We start from the raw sequence: 19,409 nt of genomic DNA on the forward strand, positions 1-19,409 counted from the left end.
ACTTAAGTTATGTGACTGCTAATTCTGTAAATAAATTCATAGAATTTTGGCAGAAGGTAGAGATGGAAAAATCTAAAAAATTTTTAGATATGTAGGTTTGAAAGGAAAGCACTAATATAATGTGATTCTTATGCTTTTGTGAACCAGATTTTTTTAGCTATAGGTATAAAATTTTGTTTTGCTAGCACTTGTTGCTTATTATATCTACTTACCCATGGGGAGAAAAACACTTTTGAAAGAAATGTGAGTTTTAAGCAAATGTAAATAAAAATGCTTGCTTTTATATATGTGACTTGTATGTTTTTATATTGTAGATATTGTGATCAACAATGCTGGGTGAGTATTTCTTTTTTCATTTCCAATAAAGTAATGTATTTGCAAAGTTTTTTTTTTTTTTAGTGTTTACTTTCTTGTCTCAACAAATATAATATCAATTTTTAGGATTCTGAGGGACCGTTCATTTAGTAGAATAAGTGATGAAGACTGGGGTAAGATGTTTTAATATTCTCTATGGAACATACTTACCCATTTAGCTGTCTAATACTTGATGCACTTACACACTTAAGGAAAATCTTGCTTCTTCCTATTCTTCCTTCTACTAATGTAAGTGATGAATAAGCTTTATGACTGAAAATGATGAACATTTGGGAGTAACCTTTTTTTAAACTTCAAAAAATTAAAAAAAATTAAAATCTGTTGGCAAAAGTTATCTAAAAAGTTTTTGTGCTTTTCATCTTTTTTTTTTTTTTGTCTCTGAGAGATTGTCAGCATTTTCTTGCAGTATTGTTCTTCTTAACAGCCTTTTATGTGTTTGTCTGGCTGTATAATTGTTATTTCAACAGCAAGAGAAGGCTGTGGAAGAGTGAGGCACTAAAAAGATGAAAATCTGAGAACTGGGTGGGAAAAGTCTAGATATAATTTTGAAACTTCTAATAAGTAGGAAAATTTTTCATTAGGAATGTCATGTTGGAAAAATTGAGTTTAGATAGTGAACAGTCACTGTTATGAAAATGTTTTTCCATATTTTCTCTTTTTTGCCCTTACTTTCATTAGCTACCAGAACTAAAACAATCTGAGATAGTGGCAGACGTAGTAACTGAGGTGAATTATGTCCTTGTTTATAGAGTGTGTTTCTGGGAAAGATTGCCAGAAGTCCTTTCGGAAGAAGCAAGCTATCTCTGTGACGTAGAATTAAGCAAAGACAGGCTTTTAGTTTTCCCTTCCCTTGTAATAACTGAGTAAAGGAGAAGCTGAGAAAGACAAGTTTTGTTGGCAAAGGAGACTTACCTTGGTGCTTTGCTTTGCGCTCTGATGGGCTGCAGTGGCTTCATCAGGATAAAATTAAATCTAGAGTTGTCTATCTGAGTCATCCTCCAAGTTTTCTGTTCATTAGATTGCCATTTCTAAAAGCAGGCATCTCTTTCTCTCTTTTTCCCTCTTTGCCTCCCCCTATTTCCTCCATCTCTTCCACTCTTTCCCCCAACTCTTAACTCATTTAGTAAACCCTGGTAAAAATAGGGATTAAGGGATATTATGAACATTTTATAAACATTTCTTGATGATAAAGTGGATGATTTTTGATTATGCTTTAATTGATGTTTGTGTTGAGTCCCAATTTACTTATGTAGATTTCTTGGGTATTTGTATTAATGAATTTTTGTATAAAATAGGCATATACTAAAGATTACATTGTATTTTGATGTGTGTACAGGCATCATATTTAGATGGTATTGTATTTGTGATAAAGTTGCAATAATCAAATCATGATTTATAGGCAAAATAGATATGAATTATTGATTGGATATATAATTGAGACTACAGCAAAAATGATCACTCAGAGTACAATGTGACAGTAGTTGATTTTGAATGCTAGGTATAAAAAAGAATATCTTTGTATAAGTAAATCATTGCTAATGTTGATTCTGAGATATATCTATCTAATTTTTGACAACATTCATGATAAAAATTTCTTGTTTTAGACAAAATCCAGAGAGTTCATTTGCGGGGCTCATTCCTGGTGACCCGGGCAGCATGGGATCACATGAAGAAACAGAAGTTTGGAAGGTAGAGTTGTATGTGGGTGTCAAGGGAGATTGGAGATGTTGTATGTGGGTTCTTGTGTATGGAGGAAAAGAATTGCTTTGATATTGAAAAATATACCTCCAGATATGCACAGGTTTTTTAAATATAGTTTTGGCACATGCTTCCCCATTAAATTGGCATCAGTCACAGATCAGCTGAGCTGGACAACTTTGTATTTCTTTTTACCTCCTACTTCTCATTATTAATGATTTTCCTGCCATTTTCTGATATTTTAGCAGTACAAACTTGGAGGATTCAGCTGTGCTTTATTCCCTAACCAAAATATCATTTTGTGTGTTCAGTGACCAACTGGGGAGAGATGAGTGGTTGGCATTGCTCAGACATGAGTTAGTCTTTATTGACCAGGAATGGTAGGACTCTTACAGTTGCATCTGTGTGACTCAGATGTGACAGACCTAGTAAGTGGATCCATGCACTCTAATGTAAAGGCTATTCTTATTTTTTTTTTAAAGGCTATTCTTATAACTTAGGGTTCACATACATCTACTAGAAGTAAATTGCTTGTGATGTATTTTCTTATTGGAGACTTCTGGTGTATCCTGATATTAGCAGTTTCTTAAAGTAGATAAAATGATTTACTTTACTTGTTCTACTAAGTAGAGTAAGATTAGGTCAGATTTTCAGATGGTATTGTTTTAATATGAGACATTTAATATTATCCAGACAGGGAAAGGAGCAAAGTGATGAGGACTAAAGAATTAGGATTTCATGATCTAATATTTCTTACTAAGATTTTGACTTGTCAATTGGCAGTTTATTTTTTGTTTGTAAATACTTATTGTTGTTTTCAGTAGATAATGAATATATATTCGTACACTTGAATTCATTTGTTCCTGACCAGGGATCCCTTTTTTTTTTCTTTTTATGGGATTCTTCTTAAAACAATAAAATCTTATAGTTGAATTTTGAGAAATTACTTTTCTTATTAATTTAGGTATATGAATCGTGACTTTAAGAACCTAATGCCAGTTTACAGAGTTTCTTTTGACAGGTATAATAGTAATGAAAAAGAAAAAAAAAGCGCTTAGAGTCGCAACATTATTAAAACGTAGAAAAGATGATGTTGAGAGATTGATTTGTCTTTTTAGAATAATCATGACTTCATCAGCTTCAGGAATATATGGCAACTTTGGCCAAGCAAATTATTGTGCTGCAAAACTGGGTCTTCTGGGCCTTTCAAACTGTCTTGCAGTGGAAGGCAAGAAAAACAACATTCACTGTAACACTATTGCCCCTACTGCTGGATCACGGATGACCCAAAGCATTTTGCCTGAAGGTAAGTTTAAATTTTTCAGTGCTGTTCTCCACATATCTGTGTGGAGTGAACTTTGCCGAAGTATTTAATTTTTTGAGTAACTAAAAAATTTCTTTTCAATTTAAAAAAGCATGATGTGTAATTTGCATTCATTATATAAAATTTAGGAAAGCACAAACAGGAAAAATAAAAAAATGACCCATAATTTTAACACACTGAGGTAAACTTTCTCTTTGTATACGTAGACATACATATTTTTTTAACAGAATGAAGTAATAGCATTCTTACTGTTTTGTAATAATTATTTTAAAAAATTGATGTAAAAATTAACAGATTGTTTTTTAGAATGATTTATAGAAGAATTGATCAGATAGTAAAGAGAGTGCTCATGTATTCCTCCTCCCACACAGTTACCCATATTTTTAACATCCTATGTCAGAGTGCTACATTTGTTACAACTGATGACCAGTACTGATCCCTTCTTACTGGGTTGGCCAAAAAGTTTGTTTCGGTTTTTCCATACCATCTGATGGAGAAACCAGAGTGAACTTCTTGGCCAACCCAATATTACCTACAGTTTACTTTAGGGCTCATTCTTTAGGTTGTCCAATCACATAGGTTTTCACAAATGTGTAGTGTTATGTACCCACCATCACAGATCATACAGAATGGTTTCACTTCCTGGAAAATCCCCCATGTTCCATCTCTTCATCCCTCTCCTCTTTCTCCCAAATGTCTGAGAGGATTGAAGCTAGTTTCTTTTTATCACTGAGTAATATTGCATGGTATGGAAGTACCTCAGTTTGTTTATTCATTCACCTATCAAGAAATATTTTATTTCCAGTTTTTGACAATTATGAATAAAGCTTCTGTGAACATTTATGTGCAGACTTTTGTGTGGGTGAAGTTTTCAACTCATTTTGTTAAATATTAAGGAGGATAATTGCTGGATTGTATGGTAAGACTAGCTTAGTAAGAAATTTCCAACCATCTTCCAAAATGACTGTATCATGCTTCGTTGCCGCTGGCTGTCTGTGAGAGATCTTGTTGCTCCACATCTTGGCCAGCATTTATTATTGTCAGTCTTTTGCATTTTAGTTCTTCTAGTAGGTAAGGTATTTCATTGTTTTAATTTTCAGTTCCCTAATGACACATGATGTACATTTTTTCCTGTGCTTCTTTGCCATTTATTTGTCTTTTTTGGTGATGTATCTGTTCATATCTTTTGCCCATTTTTAAATTGGATTCTTTGTTTTCTTATTGTTAAGTTTTAAGAGTTCCCTGCAGATTTTGGAAACAAGTTCTTTTTCAGATAAGTGTTTTGCGAAATATTTTTTCCCAATCTGTAACATGTTTTTTAAATTCTCTTAATCTCTTTCACTTTTGAAGCATAATTTCACTGCTACAGAATTCTGGGTTGGTAATTTTTTTCTTTCAGCCTTTGAAATATTTCACTCCACTCTTCTGTTGCTAACATGGTTTTTGAAAGAGAGTTTGACATAATTCTATCCTTGTTTCTTTATGCATAAGGTGTATTTTTTCCCCTTTGTATTCCTCCAAGGTTTTCTCCTTGTTTTTCTGCAGTTTGAATATAGTATGCATAATAAGAGGTGTAGATTTTTGGCTGTATGCTACTTGATATCCTCTGAGGTTCCTGGATCTATGGTTGGTATCTGTCATTAACTTTGGAAAATTCTCAGCTATCAGTGCTTCAACTATTTCTTCTTCCTTTTCTTTTTTCTTTTTTTATTCCATTTCTGGTATTCCCATTATGTGCCTGTTTATCTTTTATAATTATACAATACCACAGTTCTTTGATATTCTGTTCCCCCTCTTTTTTTCCTTCTTTTTTCTCTTTGTATTTCATTTCAATTTGGGAAGTTTCTGTTAACATATATTCAGGCTTACTGATTCTTCTTTTCATTTCAGAATGTTACATTGCTTTTTAGCATTTCCTTTTGATTTTTTTCCAAAGCATTTCCTTCTGTCTGCTTATAGTAGTTACCTGTTCTTATAAATTGTCCACTTTTTTCCCTTAGAGCCCTCAGCATGTTAATTACAGTTATTTTAAATTCCTGGTTTGATAATTCCAAAATCTCTGCTATATTTGAGGCTATATCTCTGGTTTGTTGTTCTGCTTTGTTTTGTTTTTTTTGGCTGCACTGTGTGGCATGTGGGATCTTGGTTTCCTAATCAGGGACTGAACTCATGCCTTCTGTAGTGAAAGTGCAGAGTCTTAACCACTGAACTGCCAGGGAAGTCTGTTGAGGCTGGTTCTCATGCTTGCTTTGTCTCTTCAGCCTGTACTTTTCCTGTCTTTTAGCAGGCTTTGAAATTGTTGCTGAAAACTGAACATGATGTGTTGAGGGAGTAGATAGGAAGTGTGGTAAATTGAACTTTATTGTGAGGTTTTATGTTTGTCTGGCCAGGAGTTAGATTGTGTTTATTGGTTGTTGTAGCTGTTGGTGTTAGAGACTACATTTTCCTCTTTGTCCTTGTTTTTGGGTACCCTGTTGTCTTTGGGTTTCCTTAGATACTCTTTGTTAAAGAGTGTGTATGTTTGCAGCAGTTGTAATCTGCTGTTGTTATACTGGAGTCCTGTTGAAGTGACTGTAAACTAATGGGAGGGGGTGTGTTCTCTAATCTTATAATTACATCTTCATTTTTTTTAGAAGATCAAAGCCCCTTTACACTGACTTTTAGAAGAGTTTCTTAGCCCTACTCCCTACCCCCCTTATTTGAGACAGGAGACTAGAGGGGCTTCACTAGTCTAATTGAAGCTCTGATACTTTCCCTTAAGGATAGGCCTTTGTTAAGGAGAATAGAATGCTCTGGGCATATTTAAAAATGCTTTTATTTTATTGACTTATTTTCTTACCCTCTCCCGTTTTCTCTGTGATATTTCAAAGCAAATCTCAGGCATTACTTCTCACCTAATATATACTTGGAAATGTGTCTCTCCAACAGATACGGACATTATAACCACAATGCCAATATCACACTAAAATAATTCACTAACATTGTCTAATACTAAGTTTATATTAAAGCTTCCTAGTTACCTAAAAGGAGAAGGCAATGGCACCCCACTCCAGTACTCTTGCCTGGAAAATGCCATGGACGGAGGAGCTGGTAGGCTGAAGTCCATGGGGTCGCTAAGAGTTGGACTCGACTGAGTGACTTCACTTTCACTTTTCACTTTCATGTATTGGAGAAGGAAATGGCAATCCACTCTATTATTCTTGCCTGGAGAATCCCAGGGACAGAGGAGCCTGGTGGGCTGCCATCTATGGGGTAGCACAGAGTTGGACAGGACTGAAGTGACTTAGCAGTAGCAGTTACCTAAAAAGTATCTTCTTAGAGTTAGTTCATTCTACAAGGATCTAAACAAAGCCCACAGGCATTTTGTTACTGTGAGGTCTCTGTGTGTGTGTGCACTCAATTGCTCAGTCATGTCTGACCCTTTGCTACCCCATGGACTGTAGCCCACCAGGCTCCTCTGTCCATGGAATTTTCTAGGCAAGAGTCCTGGGGTGGGTTGCCATTTCCTACTCCAGGGAATCTTCCTGACCCAGGGATAGAGCCCACATCTCTTGTGTCTCCAGCATTGGCAGGCAGATCTTTTTAGAGTTGGTTTATTCCCCAAGGATCTAAACAGAGCCCATAGACATTTTGTTATTGTATCTCTTAAGTTTCATTTAACATGTAATAGTTCATTCTCCTTTTTAAAAAAGTGCCAATTATTTGTTGAAGAAACTACCAGTTCACCTATTCTATAGACTGTTCCTCATTCTTGATTTGAATTGCCCTTGCCCTTCTCTCGAAAATCAGCTGATCACATATGTGGAAGTCTATTTCTGGATTCTCTGTTCTGCTGTATTGGTCTATGGGCCTGTCCTTTTACTAATACCATGATGTTTTGATTACTATAGTTTTAGAGTAAGTCTTAAAATCAGGTAATAGGAGTCTGCCAACTTTATTTTTTGAAAACATGAAACATGAATTTTTAAATTAAAAAATTTAAATGTATGATCGAGAGCCAATGCTGATTTCAGTCAGTTCAGTTCAGTTCAGTCGCTCAGTCGTGTCTGACTCTTTGCGACTCCATGGACTGCAGCACGCCAAGTATCCCTGTCCATCATCAACTCCCAGAGTTTATTCAAACTCATGTCCATTGAGTCAGTGATGCCATCCAACCATCTCATCCTCTGTTGTCCCCTTCTCCTCCCACCTTCAATCTTCCCAGCTCCCACCTTCAATCTTCAATAAATGCTGATTTATTTGGTTATATAATAAATAGAATACTTGACTGGTGCAAAACTGGGTGTAGTTTCTGATACTCCTGGCTTTAACATATGTTTTAAAAAGAAAGCATCTGTAATACTTTAAAAGTAGCTTCTGTGAAACAGTACAAAACAATTGATGAGTGAAATTATTTGAAAATTAGCTGCTTCATGGAATGAAAGTGAAAGTGAAAGTCGCTCAGTCGTGTCTGACTTTTTGCAACCCCATGGACTATACAGTCCATGGAATTCTCCGGGCCAGAATACTGGAGTTGGTAGCCTTTCCCTTCTCCAGGGGATCTTCCCAACCCATGGATTGAACCCAGGTCTCCTGCATTGCAGGCGGATTCTTACCAGCTGAGCCATAAGGGAAGCCCAAGAATACTGGAGTGGGTAGCCTATCCCTTCATGGAATACAAATGCTTATTCACAGGACCATTTTACTTTCTGCATTTGAGCTACCATTCGTTTTAGAACTTGCTGGCTTTTTCTAAGAGCTGTGCCTAACCAGTTTGCTTTAGTGTTGAATAGTTATTTGTACCTGAGATCTAATTTTTTTCCTTTTCCTTGTCAACATGGCCATTTAAAAAAGTCCCTTATTTAAAAAACTCTCTATACTCTCATATCTTATTGAAGGAATTCTTGTTAAAGAACTAGATTATATGAAGAAGAGATACAATTCACTTTTTTCTCCCTTTTAAGTATATACACACATATATATATATATGCACAACGGTTACATACATATGCACAACAGCTTAGGTTACTGGTAAGAAATAAGGCATCAAAATGTAATCATAGTCATGAACTTGCTGCTCAACCCAAGAACTGAAACATTACTTGCATCTAACTTTATACCTTCTATTCCTCTGCTTCATGCCAAGAGATAACCACTATTGAGATTTTAATGCTTATCATTTCTTTGCTAGATTTCTACCTTAGTCACTTTTTGCCATCAGCTGTAGATTTTCTTGGGAAAGCAGCAAGTCTTCAAGAAAATATTGAAAACTATAGCTTTTAAATTCGCTTTCCTTTGAGAATGTAATTTCCATTAATTTGGACAGGTCTGTACCTCTAGAGAAGTTAAGTCAATGTTTAATGTAGTGTCTTTACATCCACCAAACTCTATTGAAAGATATTGGGAGAATAAGATCTACTTTAGACAAATAGCTTAATCTTTCTAGACCTGTTTTCTCTTCTGTAAAAGAAGAGAATTACTGTAGGTCATTTTTAAAAGACACTTTAGATTCTAAATTTTTATTTAAAATTTTGATATCTATTACTTTTTTATAGTTTAGAAAAAGCCAAAAATTTATTTTGCCTCAGTGTTTTTTTCCTCTTCTTCTGAAATATTCACTTACAGGCTATCAAAGGGATTATTTGTTAAAGAACCAGGTGTTCTGAGTAGTGTGTGGAGACATCTGAAATTTCATTTTCCCCTTTGAAATATATTTGATCAATGGAAAGTCATATATGTAACTTACATGTTTGTTACATAAAATGAGACATAATCTCAGGATGAATACCCATGATCTTCCCAAGTTGTATGAGTTATTTACTGCTTTGTAATATATTACTCCAAATTTTTGGATTCAAAGAAGTATATATTATCTCACAGTTTCTGGGGTCAGGAATACCATAAAGTGAAAGATTTTTAGAGCTGCTGTTTCATTTACAGGGACTGTAAATGTCATCTTTGTCACTTCAAAATGTAAAACTGTATTTTGTCATTTCACAATTAAAATTTGAGTCTTTAAAGTTTATAAGCTGTGTTAACAAATTACATCTCTTTTGAACCTTGGAACAACTTGGTAGAATGAGCAGGCAAAGCATTTTGACTGCCATCTTACAGATGCAGACACATGCCCTTGAGAGTTGAGTGACGTTCTCAGTGCCCTAAGTTGCCCGTGTGGCGGGGCCGGCAGTAAAATGCAGGTGGTGTTCATGCTCCTCTGTAGCACCTTCTGCCTGTTAAGTTGCTCACAGAAGGTGCGCAGCAGGAAGATCTTTCCTACCCTTTGTGACTCATCAGTAATGGCTGCACGGTCCATTTTACATCATTATCTTACTGTCATTACACTTGTCAGGACTCTTTTATAGTTTTCTAGCTCCTGGGAGAGCAAAATAGTTTTATGAATAGCTGGTATCTAAGTTCCTTATGCTGTGTATGCCTTTGCTCACCAGTCTTCGCTGAGACAGCTTTAACTTGTCTTCTAAACAGAACGTTGCTGACCTTGGAAAGGTGTGTCTGATGCTTTCTGTGTTAGAAACCTGAAAGTCTCCATTGGGATGAAAAGATTCTTCTATTAGATGTTAATACTAATTAGTTTTGAAAATTTTATTTTTTTTCTTATTTAAAAAGTCTCTGAATCTATAATTTATAAGTAAGGAATTTTTAGAAAGTAAAGTAATTGATGGAATATGTATATATTCTTGTTTGTAAGGATTGTTTTGCTGTTTATTTCAGACCTTGTGGAAGCCCTAAAGCCGGATTACGTGGCACCCCTGGTCCTTTGGCTTTGCCATGAGAGTTGTGAAGAAAACGGTGGCTTGTTTGAGGTATTCCGCACCTTTCTACTTTCTCCTAAAGTAATATTTGTATAATAAAATATAAACAAAGATTCAAAAATTCATATTTTTCAATTGTTTATGCCTGTAAAAATCTATATCAGTTAATATCACTTATATGTTTTTTTAATATTATGTCTATGTCATAATTAAGGAACAAGTATGACTGATATCCTTTTTTGAGAAAGTAACAGCAACTTGTAAATTCTGCTTTTCCCTAGTTATTTTTTTCTGATGTTATTGTCAGATGAAAGATTGTGATTGGTATGATGCATTTAGTCATACAGACAATCTTATTTTTTTGATATTGAGATATTGAGTAATTTTGATATTGAGATATTGAGTAATAAAGTGAAAGGGTAGAACTGATGGTTTAAAGTCAGCCAGGTTGTATTTTGATTTCTTGCTCTGGTAATTGCTGACTCTCTGGAGTAATGTACAGATTAATCTCTCTGAGTTTAGTTTTCTTGGGGTTTTGCTGTGAGAACTGGAAATCATATTTTTAAACTCTTAGTATACATAGCATTCACCCTTTAATTTTAACTATTATATCAGTATAGCAGGAATTCAGTCTGGGTATATAGATCAGTAAACATAACTTATTAGTTGTATTGACTTTAAAAAGAAACTTTTCTATTTTTCCCTGTTGCAAAGCTTTATAAATGTTATAAGAATAAAAACCACACATAATCACACCATCCAGTGAGATCCAGTTTTCATTTTATAGTCAAAATCCCTTCAGATTTCTTTATGCTGCCATATATATAAATGTGTGTGTGTATACATATATATTTTTTGTTTGTTTGTGCCTGCAGCATATAGGATCTTAGTTCCCTAACCAGGGATTGAACCCATGCCGCCTGCATTGGGAGTGCAATGTCTTAACCACAGGCCTGCCACAAAAGTCCCTGTATTTTTGAGTCCTCATTTGAGTTTGATCTTTTTTTCTTTTCTAGCATGAGCTGTTATGTTTTAGATCATCCTCCTTTGTTTGAGTCTCTGTGGTAATATAATAATAAACCTATTGTATGTGGAAATATATGACTCCAAAACTATTTCTTGGTAGCAAAATAACCTGGCTCAGTTTGAAATTAATGATATATTAGTCGGATTTATTTGAATGAAAAGCTGTTTAGTAAGTGAAAAGCAGTCTATACAGGTCTAAGCAGAGGTGGGTACCTCCACTGTCTTAATCACTGTCGTAACTGATTGTGAATTGTGAAAATTAAAGGTGGAAGGAACTTTATGACTCTAGGTTTATAGAAGATAAGATTTAATAATATGAAGCCATGTGGAGCTCCAAATTTGGCCTGCCTGTCTTATCATCATATTAAGGGAGTTTTAAAAATCTATTTGCCTTTTATGTTTATATTTGTTATTAATTCTGTGAACAAAAATAATGTATGCTTTTTTTAGAAAACTTCAAATATGCAGGGGAATATATAGAAGAAAATAAAATCATCCACATTACCACTATCCAGAGATTGTTCCTATTCATATTTTTATGTATATTCTCTCCCAGTCTTTTATTAGATGTGCATTTTACATGGGTAGTCTCTTTTTTTGGATATGCATTTTACATACACACTCATCCATACACAGATAATTAGGATAATGCTGAGTGAAGTTTTATATGTTATTGCTTTATTTTACTACATCATGGACATTTTTAGCAAGGGACACTGGGTATGCAAAATTGAGTACAAACTACGTAAGAGTGGTGTGTAATATCCTGACTTAAACCTCGAATGTAAGTTGCCACTTCGTTTGCAAAGTTTTGATAAATATCTAGAATGGCAGAGATGTTTTGGGTCAATTGGAGGTATTGTTTCTTAGCACCTGAGACGAGTTTGCAGCTTGTGGCTTCACTCCCCGAGTGTGTTAAAAGATGATGTTTTTCTTGCCTGTTATCAGTGCCATGCCACTGACAGCATCAAGGCTGATTGGCCTATTAATATATATAAAGGAAAGGGTGATTAAAAGGCACACTTTTGAACCTAGAGCCACTGAGAAGTGTGTTGTTTGCTGATAATATCTTCTTCTCTTAAATGCATTGGAACACTGTAGTTGTGGTGTTTGAAGATAGGACAAAAAGGTTTCCTTCCATCAGACATTTTCTTCTGAGGATTTCCTTGAATGACTTTTGGAAAAAATACTATCTTTCTGCATGGTGATTAATGTATTTGGTCATTTGCCTTATCTATATATAAAGGTGTTTCATTAAAATGACTACGTAGTTCATTAAGTCAAATGCTGGTTTTGTTTTTTGTTAACTTTTCATTTATTTATTTATTTATTTTTATTTTTTTTCATTTATTTATTTTTATTCATTAAGTCTTTGTAGAGGGACATGTATTTCAAGTGATGCGCTGGGCACATTTGGTATTTATATTGTTTAACCTTCATGGTTACCTCATGGAGAGTGTATTATTATCCTGATTTTACATAAGTGGAATCTTGGGTATAGGGAAGTCAGATAGTTTGACCAGGATTGCACAGAAGAACTGGTATCACACCCTGCAGACTCATGCTTACTACATATATTTCTACTGTAGGTGCTACTTAAGTTTTCTACTTTGATAGCATAAATAGTGCAGAGTCATGTGGGCCAGTGGGCTTTAGTAGATCTGTAGGTTTAGTAGATTTAGCTTTTTTAGGAGATTTAGCATTTTTTTTCATCCATTGTCATCTAGCATTCTGATACTCTTAAATAGCTGTCTGTTTTTTTTAATTTTGAAAATTCTATTAGTTCCACATTAGATGGTATAACTTTTTCCCCCTCTTTTTGGTAGGTTGGAGCAGGATGGATTGGAAAATGTAAGTGTCTTTTGATTTTTGATTTGCTGTACATTATTTCCATATTTTTAAACCTGTCTTTCCAGTTAGAGCTGTCAAATGTCTAACCATGGGATCTAGTGCACGCATAATAACTCAAACATCGTTATAGCACACACGTCTTCTAAATAAAGGAAGTTGTCCTGCACGCCTGTGGCATTTCAGGGATCTTTTCAATTTTTTTCCTGTTGGCAGTCCTTATTCAGTATGTCTTCTTCAGAGCTGGCTGTTTCTTCAGACAGCACAGTTTCTGTATTGATGTTTGTCTTTCCATGTCTCTGACACACCCCACATGGTTGTTCAGCAGAGGAGTGAGTGGAGGGAGAGCGTTTTTTGGAAAGATGGGAGAAGCTGTGTCCTAGATGGCTCAGCTGGCAGGTTCTCTACTTCTCCCATTGACTCTTTCCTTCCTTGGAGCTATTGTTCTTCAGCCCAATAGTAAATTCATCTGGCTTCAATCCTTTCTTCCCCCAGTTCTTACATGCTGTGAGCTCCAAACTGGATAATTATTTTATGGCATTTAAAAAAAAGTTGTGAACATCCCAGTATCCCAGTTCAAGTTTTCAGTTGGATGTTGGTATCGAAATTAATTGAATTATTTAATAGTCTTCCATTAGTGGATGACATTGTTACAATAGAGTATTATTAATGATCTCTCCAGTTATGAAGTAACTTATATTATTCAAACGTTTTTAAGTATCTTGTGATATCTTTAAGAAAGAAAGGTTAGGTATTGCAGTAAAAGCCATGTGTGGAACCTTATCAGTAGGAAATCTCTAGAGGCTTCTGTCATTCCCCAAGACAAATCTTCAATTGAGTCATCATCAAAATCTGACCATTATGTTTGAATAAGGTTACTAGTGATTATTTATTTCTGAGGCCTTTTAAAAAAGAAACAATGTTAAAAATCTTGGAACTTATACAGCAATGATGATTTTTGTGAATCTGGGCAATCAAGTTGACTTCCCCTGGATAGAGAGGAAGAGCAAAAGGAGGAAAAGGGAGAATTATTTGGGGCTGTCTGATACATTAATTTAATTATATGGAGTCTTTGATCTGTTATCATTTCAGTTTGCTATCCAGCAACGCTCTATTCTGTTCTGTTACCTTGAAGTGTAGTATCTAAGTGATCTGTGGTGATAAAGTCAGTCTTTTTGTGTGATTATATACAATTTAACTTTTCTGATTCAGTAATTCATCCTACCTTTTGTAGTATCTGGCATAGTCAGAGGAGAAAGAGGTTTTTTTGCTTCGGCTTTAAATATTAAAAAAAAGAAATTTAATACTATCTTAGTGGGTTTGTTATTTTAAGAATAAAATGCCATTTAAGGCTTGTAGTAAAAGTCTTTAGAAGTTAGAATCTTTTTTCCAAATTCCATCTTTCTTGAAGTTAAAAAAAAAAATTTATCGGACTCATGAATTCTACTTTCTGTCTATGTGTTCAGCATCTCAGTTTTGTTTCTTTAACCAGTACGATGGGAGCGAAGCCTTGGAGCCCTTGTGAGACAGAGGACTCAGCCAATGACTCCTGAGGCAGTGAAGGCTAACTGGACGAAGATCTGTGATTTCGATAATGCCACCAAGCCTAAGAGTATTCAAGGTAAAGAAGTGAGTTCAGGCCTGCCAGGGGAATCAGAGGCAATAAAGCATTTTCTTCTCTTATGGAACTATCTTCTTAACTGTGCTAACTTAGATGCTCGAGTCATCCACAGTACATTTTCTGCTCCAGTAAGTATTAGAACTCTCCAATGTCAGATATGTATGTTACTCCCACTGTCGGTTTATCAATTTTCGTTTTTTTTTTTTTTGTCGTGTTACATTTTTTTTTCAAACCTCTTTTTATTTTTATTTATTTTAAAAATATGAGCATCCAGTGGTCTTTTTATTTATTTATAATTGTGCTGGATCTTCATTGCTTTTGCATGGGCTTTCTCTAGCTGCAGAGAGCAGGGACTGGCTACTCTTTGTTGCAGTGGCTTCTTTTGTTTCAGAGCACAGATTCTAGAGCAGGTGGGCTTCAGTAGTTGCAGCACACAGGCTCAGTAGTTGTGGCTTGGGCCCTAGAGCACAAGGGCTTCAGGAGTAGTGGCACGCGAGCTTAGTTACCCCTTTGTATGTGGAATCTTCCTGGATCAAGTATCAAACCCGTGTCACCTGCATTAGCTGGCAGATTCTTATCAGCTGTGCCACCAGGGAAGTCTAGTTTTTCTGGTTTTCTTATGATCCTAGTTTTTCAGTACATCTGTGATTGGGGGATGGTAGAAAGTGTTTACCCATTTGTGCTCAATGCATCTATTCCCCATCTGATGGTTGATTTCAGTCTTGCCATATCTAATCACATGCTCCTTATCTGACTTGATTTTTTTTTTTTAATTTCCTCAAAAGTTTAAGTCTATTTTATTTAGGCTTAGGGCTTTTCTATCTAGTGAATAGATTTTGCTTTGTTTTAGCACTTTGTCCTGTTACTGTTTCTCTGCCTTTCTAAGATGTTCCTTACTGCTTTTATCACCTCTGCTAATCTCAGTGCTTCTTCAGAAAAACTCAAGCCCTAGATATTCAACAAAATCTTCCCAGATATTCTGGGTTTCATGGATCTCTCTCTTAGTTGAGCTCTTCCTCTTGAGTGTCTAATCACAACTGCTTTCCGCTGCTTTTTTTTCATAAGTACGTGGTTTCTTAACTGGAGAGTTCCTTTGGAGGCAGAGACTATATCTTGTGTGTCCTTCTTTTGTATTTGGTGCTAGAGTAGTGCTGAACTCATAGAAAGCATTTAGTAAATGCTTGTTATCTTGAGTTACTGAATCATCTATGATATGCCACAGGAAATGACCAATAAAAATTATATTGTTTTTTCTAGTATAACTCATGTATGTATATAGTATATGAAATTTAAAGGGCCTGTCTGATTCATGGGGTCGCAAGGAGTTCGACACGACTGAGCGACTAATCTGATCTGATCTGATCTGATCTGAGGAAAGATCATGAATTGGAATTATTTACAGGAAAATTATTTTTCCCCCAGCATTATATTTAATATTCAATAGAAGAATATATATGAAAAATGACTAGCCTGTTATTTTTCTTTTTATCCTAATGATGCTTCCCTTTCTGCTGATACACTTGCTGAAATTTTCATTACGCTTTTCTCAATCAGAATATGATTGTTATGTCATTAGCAGTATCATTTTCTGTATTCTTTTTTTTAGTATTTGAGGTAAATTTAGTCTATGAATGGCAATCACCTATCAATGAAAATGAGGAAAAGGAAAAAGGAAGAAATATCTTAAAAACTTTTCTTTGATATCAGAATTCCACTTTATTGCCTTAAAAGTATTAGACTAATTCTTTGTCAGTTGCTTTTGTTTGCTATTATTTTCTCCCACTCTGAAGGCTGTCTTTTCACCTTGCTTATAGTTTTTTTCATTGTCAAAAGTTTTTAAGTTTAATTAGGTCCCATTTGTTTACTTTTGCTTTAATTTCCATTACTCTGGGAGGTGGGTCATAGAGGATCTTGCTGTGACTTACGTCAGAGAGTGTTTTGCCTAAATTTTATTCTACGAGTTTTATAGTTAATCTCAAAAATATACAAACAACTCATGCAGCTCAATACTAGAAAAATAAACGACCCAATCAAAAATGGGCCAAAGAACTAAACAGACATTTCTCCAAAGAAGACATACAGATGGCTAACAAACACATGAAAAGATGCTCAACATCACTCATTATCAGAGAAGTGCAAATCAAAACCACGAAGAGGTACCATCTCACACCAGTCAGAATGGCTGCTATCAAAAAGTCTACAAGCAATAAATGCTGGAGAGGGTGTGGAGAAAAGGGAACCCTCTTACACTGTTGGTGGGAATGCAAACTAGTACAGCCACTATGGAGAACAGTGTGGAGATTCCTTAAAAAACTGGAAATAGAACTGCCATATGACCCAGCAATCCCACTGCTGGGCATACACACTGAGGAGACCAGAATTGAAAGAGACACGTGTACCCCAATGTTCATCACAGCACTGTTTACAATAGCCAGGACATGGAAGCAACCTAGATGTCCATCATCAGATGAATGGATAAGAAAGCTGTGGTACATATACACAATGGAGTATTACTCAGCTATTAAAAAGAATGCATTTGAATCAGTTCTAATGAGGTGGATGAAACTGGAGCCTGTTATACAGAGTGAAGTAAGCCAGAAAGAAAAACACCAATACAGTATACTAATGCATATATATGGAGTTTAGAAAGATGGTAATGACAACCCTATACGTGAGACAACAAAATAGACATAGGTATAAAGAAAAGACTTTTGGACTCTGTGGGAGAAGGCGAGGGTGGGATGATTTGAGATAATAGCACTGAAGTATATTACCATATGTGAAATAGATGACCAGTCCAAGTTTGATGCATGAAACAGGGCACTCAAAGCCGGTGCACTGGGACAATCCAGAGAGGTAAGATGGGGAGGGAGGTGGGAGGGAGGTTCGGGATGGGGGACACATGTACACCCGTGGCTAATTCATGTCAATGTATGGCAAAAACCACTATGGTATTGTAAAGTAATGAGCCTCCAATTAAAATAGATAAAATAATTTTGAAAAGTATTAGACTAATATAAAGAAAAAGCTAACTAATGAATTATATACTTATAAATGAAAAGATAACCCCTAGTATTTGAAGTACAGTGAAAAAAGCCTTACATCATTTGTAAAATTGAGACTTTCCAAGCACCCATATCAGTGTTCTCATTTTACAGATGATGGAACTAAACTTCAGAAAAGTTGAGTAAGTGGGCTGCACTTTCTCAATGTTTAAGCCAAGAGTTAATTCAGGTGGTCTCTTTGTGAGTTCAGTACCATCAGTCTGTACCAAAGTTGTTGTTTACTTACGGAGTTGTGTCTGGCTCCAGAAGAGGCTCCTCTGTCCAGGGGATTTCCCAGGCAAGAATATGGAAGTGTGTTGCCATTTCCTTCTCCAGGGGATCTTCCTGACTCAGGGATCATACCTGCGTCTCCTGCCTTGGCAGGCAGGTTCTTTACTACTGTGCCACCAGTGAAGCCCTGATGCTTTCAGTTAAATGGCCTCCTATCTAGGCAGCAACCTAAATGTGGTGGTAAGAGAAGCATCAGTAGGCAAGAAACCTCTCCACTAGCTTCACCAGGAATGGCAGAAACCCCTGGTCATCTCACATTCTGTAGTCTAGGTACCATTTTTGTCTGAGTTTAGGAGGAGGCCCATGTATATAAGGTTTTTAGGAAGGTCCCAGAGCTTTTGGAATCTTAGGGCACATGTGGATGCTCCATGAGTCTCTTTTATTAACCTTTTAGATCTCAGAATAGCAGCTTCTGAACTCTCTCTGGAGTCACTGGTCATAATGGGTGGTTTTCTATGGAAGAATTTTCAGTAATATTTTCTGAGGTTACCTGTATAGAGACCTGGGAGGTAATCTTGACATTGTTGCATCCTGGAGGAGGGGTGATGGTGGGGAAGAAGGGAAATTAGTTTTCCCTCCACCAGCTTGGACTTGTACGTCTGCGGACAAGGGTCCCACTTTACAGAATTGTAAAATTGCTCAGATACTTTGCAAAACCCTGAGCCTCCTTGGAATCATAACCTGAAGAGAATGTGGAAACACCCGGTTATCTTGTCTGCTCAGTCTTTCACATTTTTTTCCTGTAATAATAGCCTGACATCATATAGTCAGTTCATGAACACAAGTGAAGTTTCTGTAGTAGGTTTGCTGGATATTACAGGCGTGATTATCTAAAGCATTGTAGTTTTTCTTAGTCACATCTGTAACAAAAGCATTTTTTTTTTTTTGTAGAAATAGCTTACATTTATTTGGATTTCACCAGGGGAACATTAGCTGTTTATGATTCTTGAAAGATGATGCTTTTGCGATCTTTATGTAATAGGTTTACCAAAGCACTCTGTCTTATTTAAATTCCAGTATCCTAAAGAGAAAATTCAGTTTGTGCATCTTTAGTTATCCTGCAGTTGAGGGACTTGAATTTCATGACTGAAGATTTTTTTCAGTACAAATGAAATATAGTTCTATATAAGAAAAATCTGGGAGTTTGTCATGTATGTCACTATTTTTTTTGGTATACCACTATTTAAATGGCAGTGTGCAATAATTGGCTAGATGTTTCATATATGCAAATATTTTTCCCATACCTTAGTGGGAGTGCTATTTTTAAATTTATTTTTAATTGGAGGGCAATTGCTTTATAATGTTGTACTGGTTTCTGCTATACAACAATGTGAATCAGCTCTAAGTATACATATATCCCCTCCTTCTTGAGCCTCTCTTCCACCTTCCCTCTCCCCTGGACCCCATCCCTCCCTGTCATCACTGAGAAGCAA

At 35.7% G+C, this 19,409-nt stretch overlaps 1 protein-coding gene across 1 annotated transcript in view; it reads left to right on the top strand.

Annotated features, from left to right (window-relative positions):
- The window catches only part of HSD17B4 (hydroxysteroid 17-beta dehydrogenase 4), a 99,753-nt gene that overhangs the window by 32,492 nt on the left and 47,852 nt on the right, over window positions 1-19,409 (top strand). Inside the window, exons 5-11 of the mRNA XM_027546952.1 lie at window positions 315-336; window positions 442-488; window positions 1,980-2,064; window positions 3,192-3,379; window positions 10,106-10,197; window positions 12,999-13,023; window positions 14,513-14,641. Coding sequence (XP_027402753.1) covers window positions 315-336; window positions 442-488; window positions 1,980-2,064; window positions 3,192-3,379; window positions 10,106-10,197; window positions 12,999-13,023; window positions 14,513-14,641 — 588 coding nt within the window. The remainder of the gene's footprint in view (window positions 1-314; window positions 337-441; window positions 489-1,979; window positions 2,065-3,191; window positions 3,380-10,105; window positions 10,198-12,998; window positions 13,024-14,512; window positions 14,642-19,409) is intronic.

This window comes from Bos indicus x Bos taurus, chromosome 7, assembly GCF_003369695.1.
Source record: "Bos indicus x Bos taurus breed Angus x Brahman F1 hybrid chromosome 7, Bos_hybrid_MaternalHap_v2.0, whole genome shotgun sequence".
Classification (NCBI taxonomy): domain Eukaryota; kingdom Metazoa; phylum Chordata; class Mammalia; order Artiodactyla; family Bovidae; genus Bos; species Bos indicus x Bos taurus.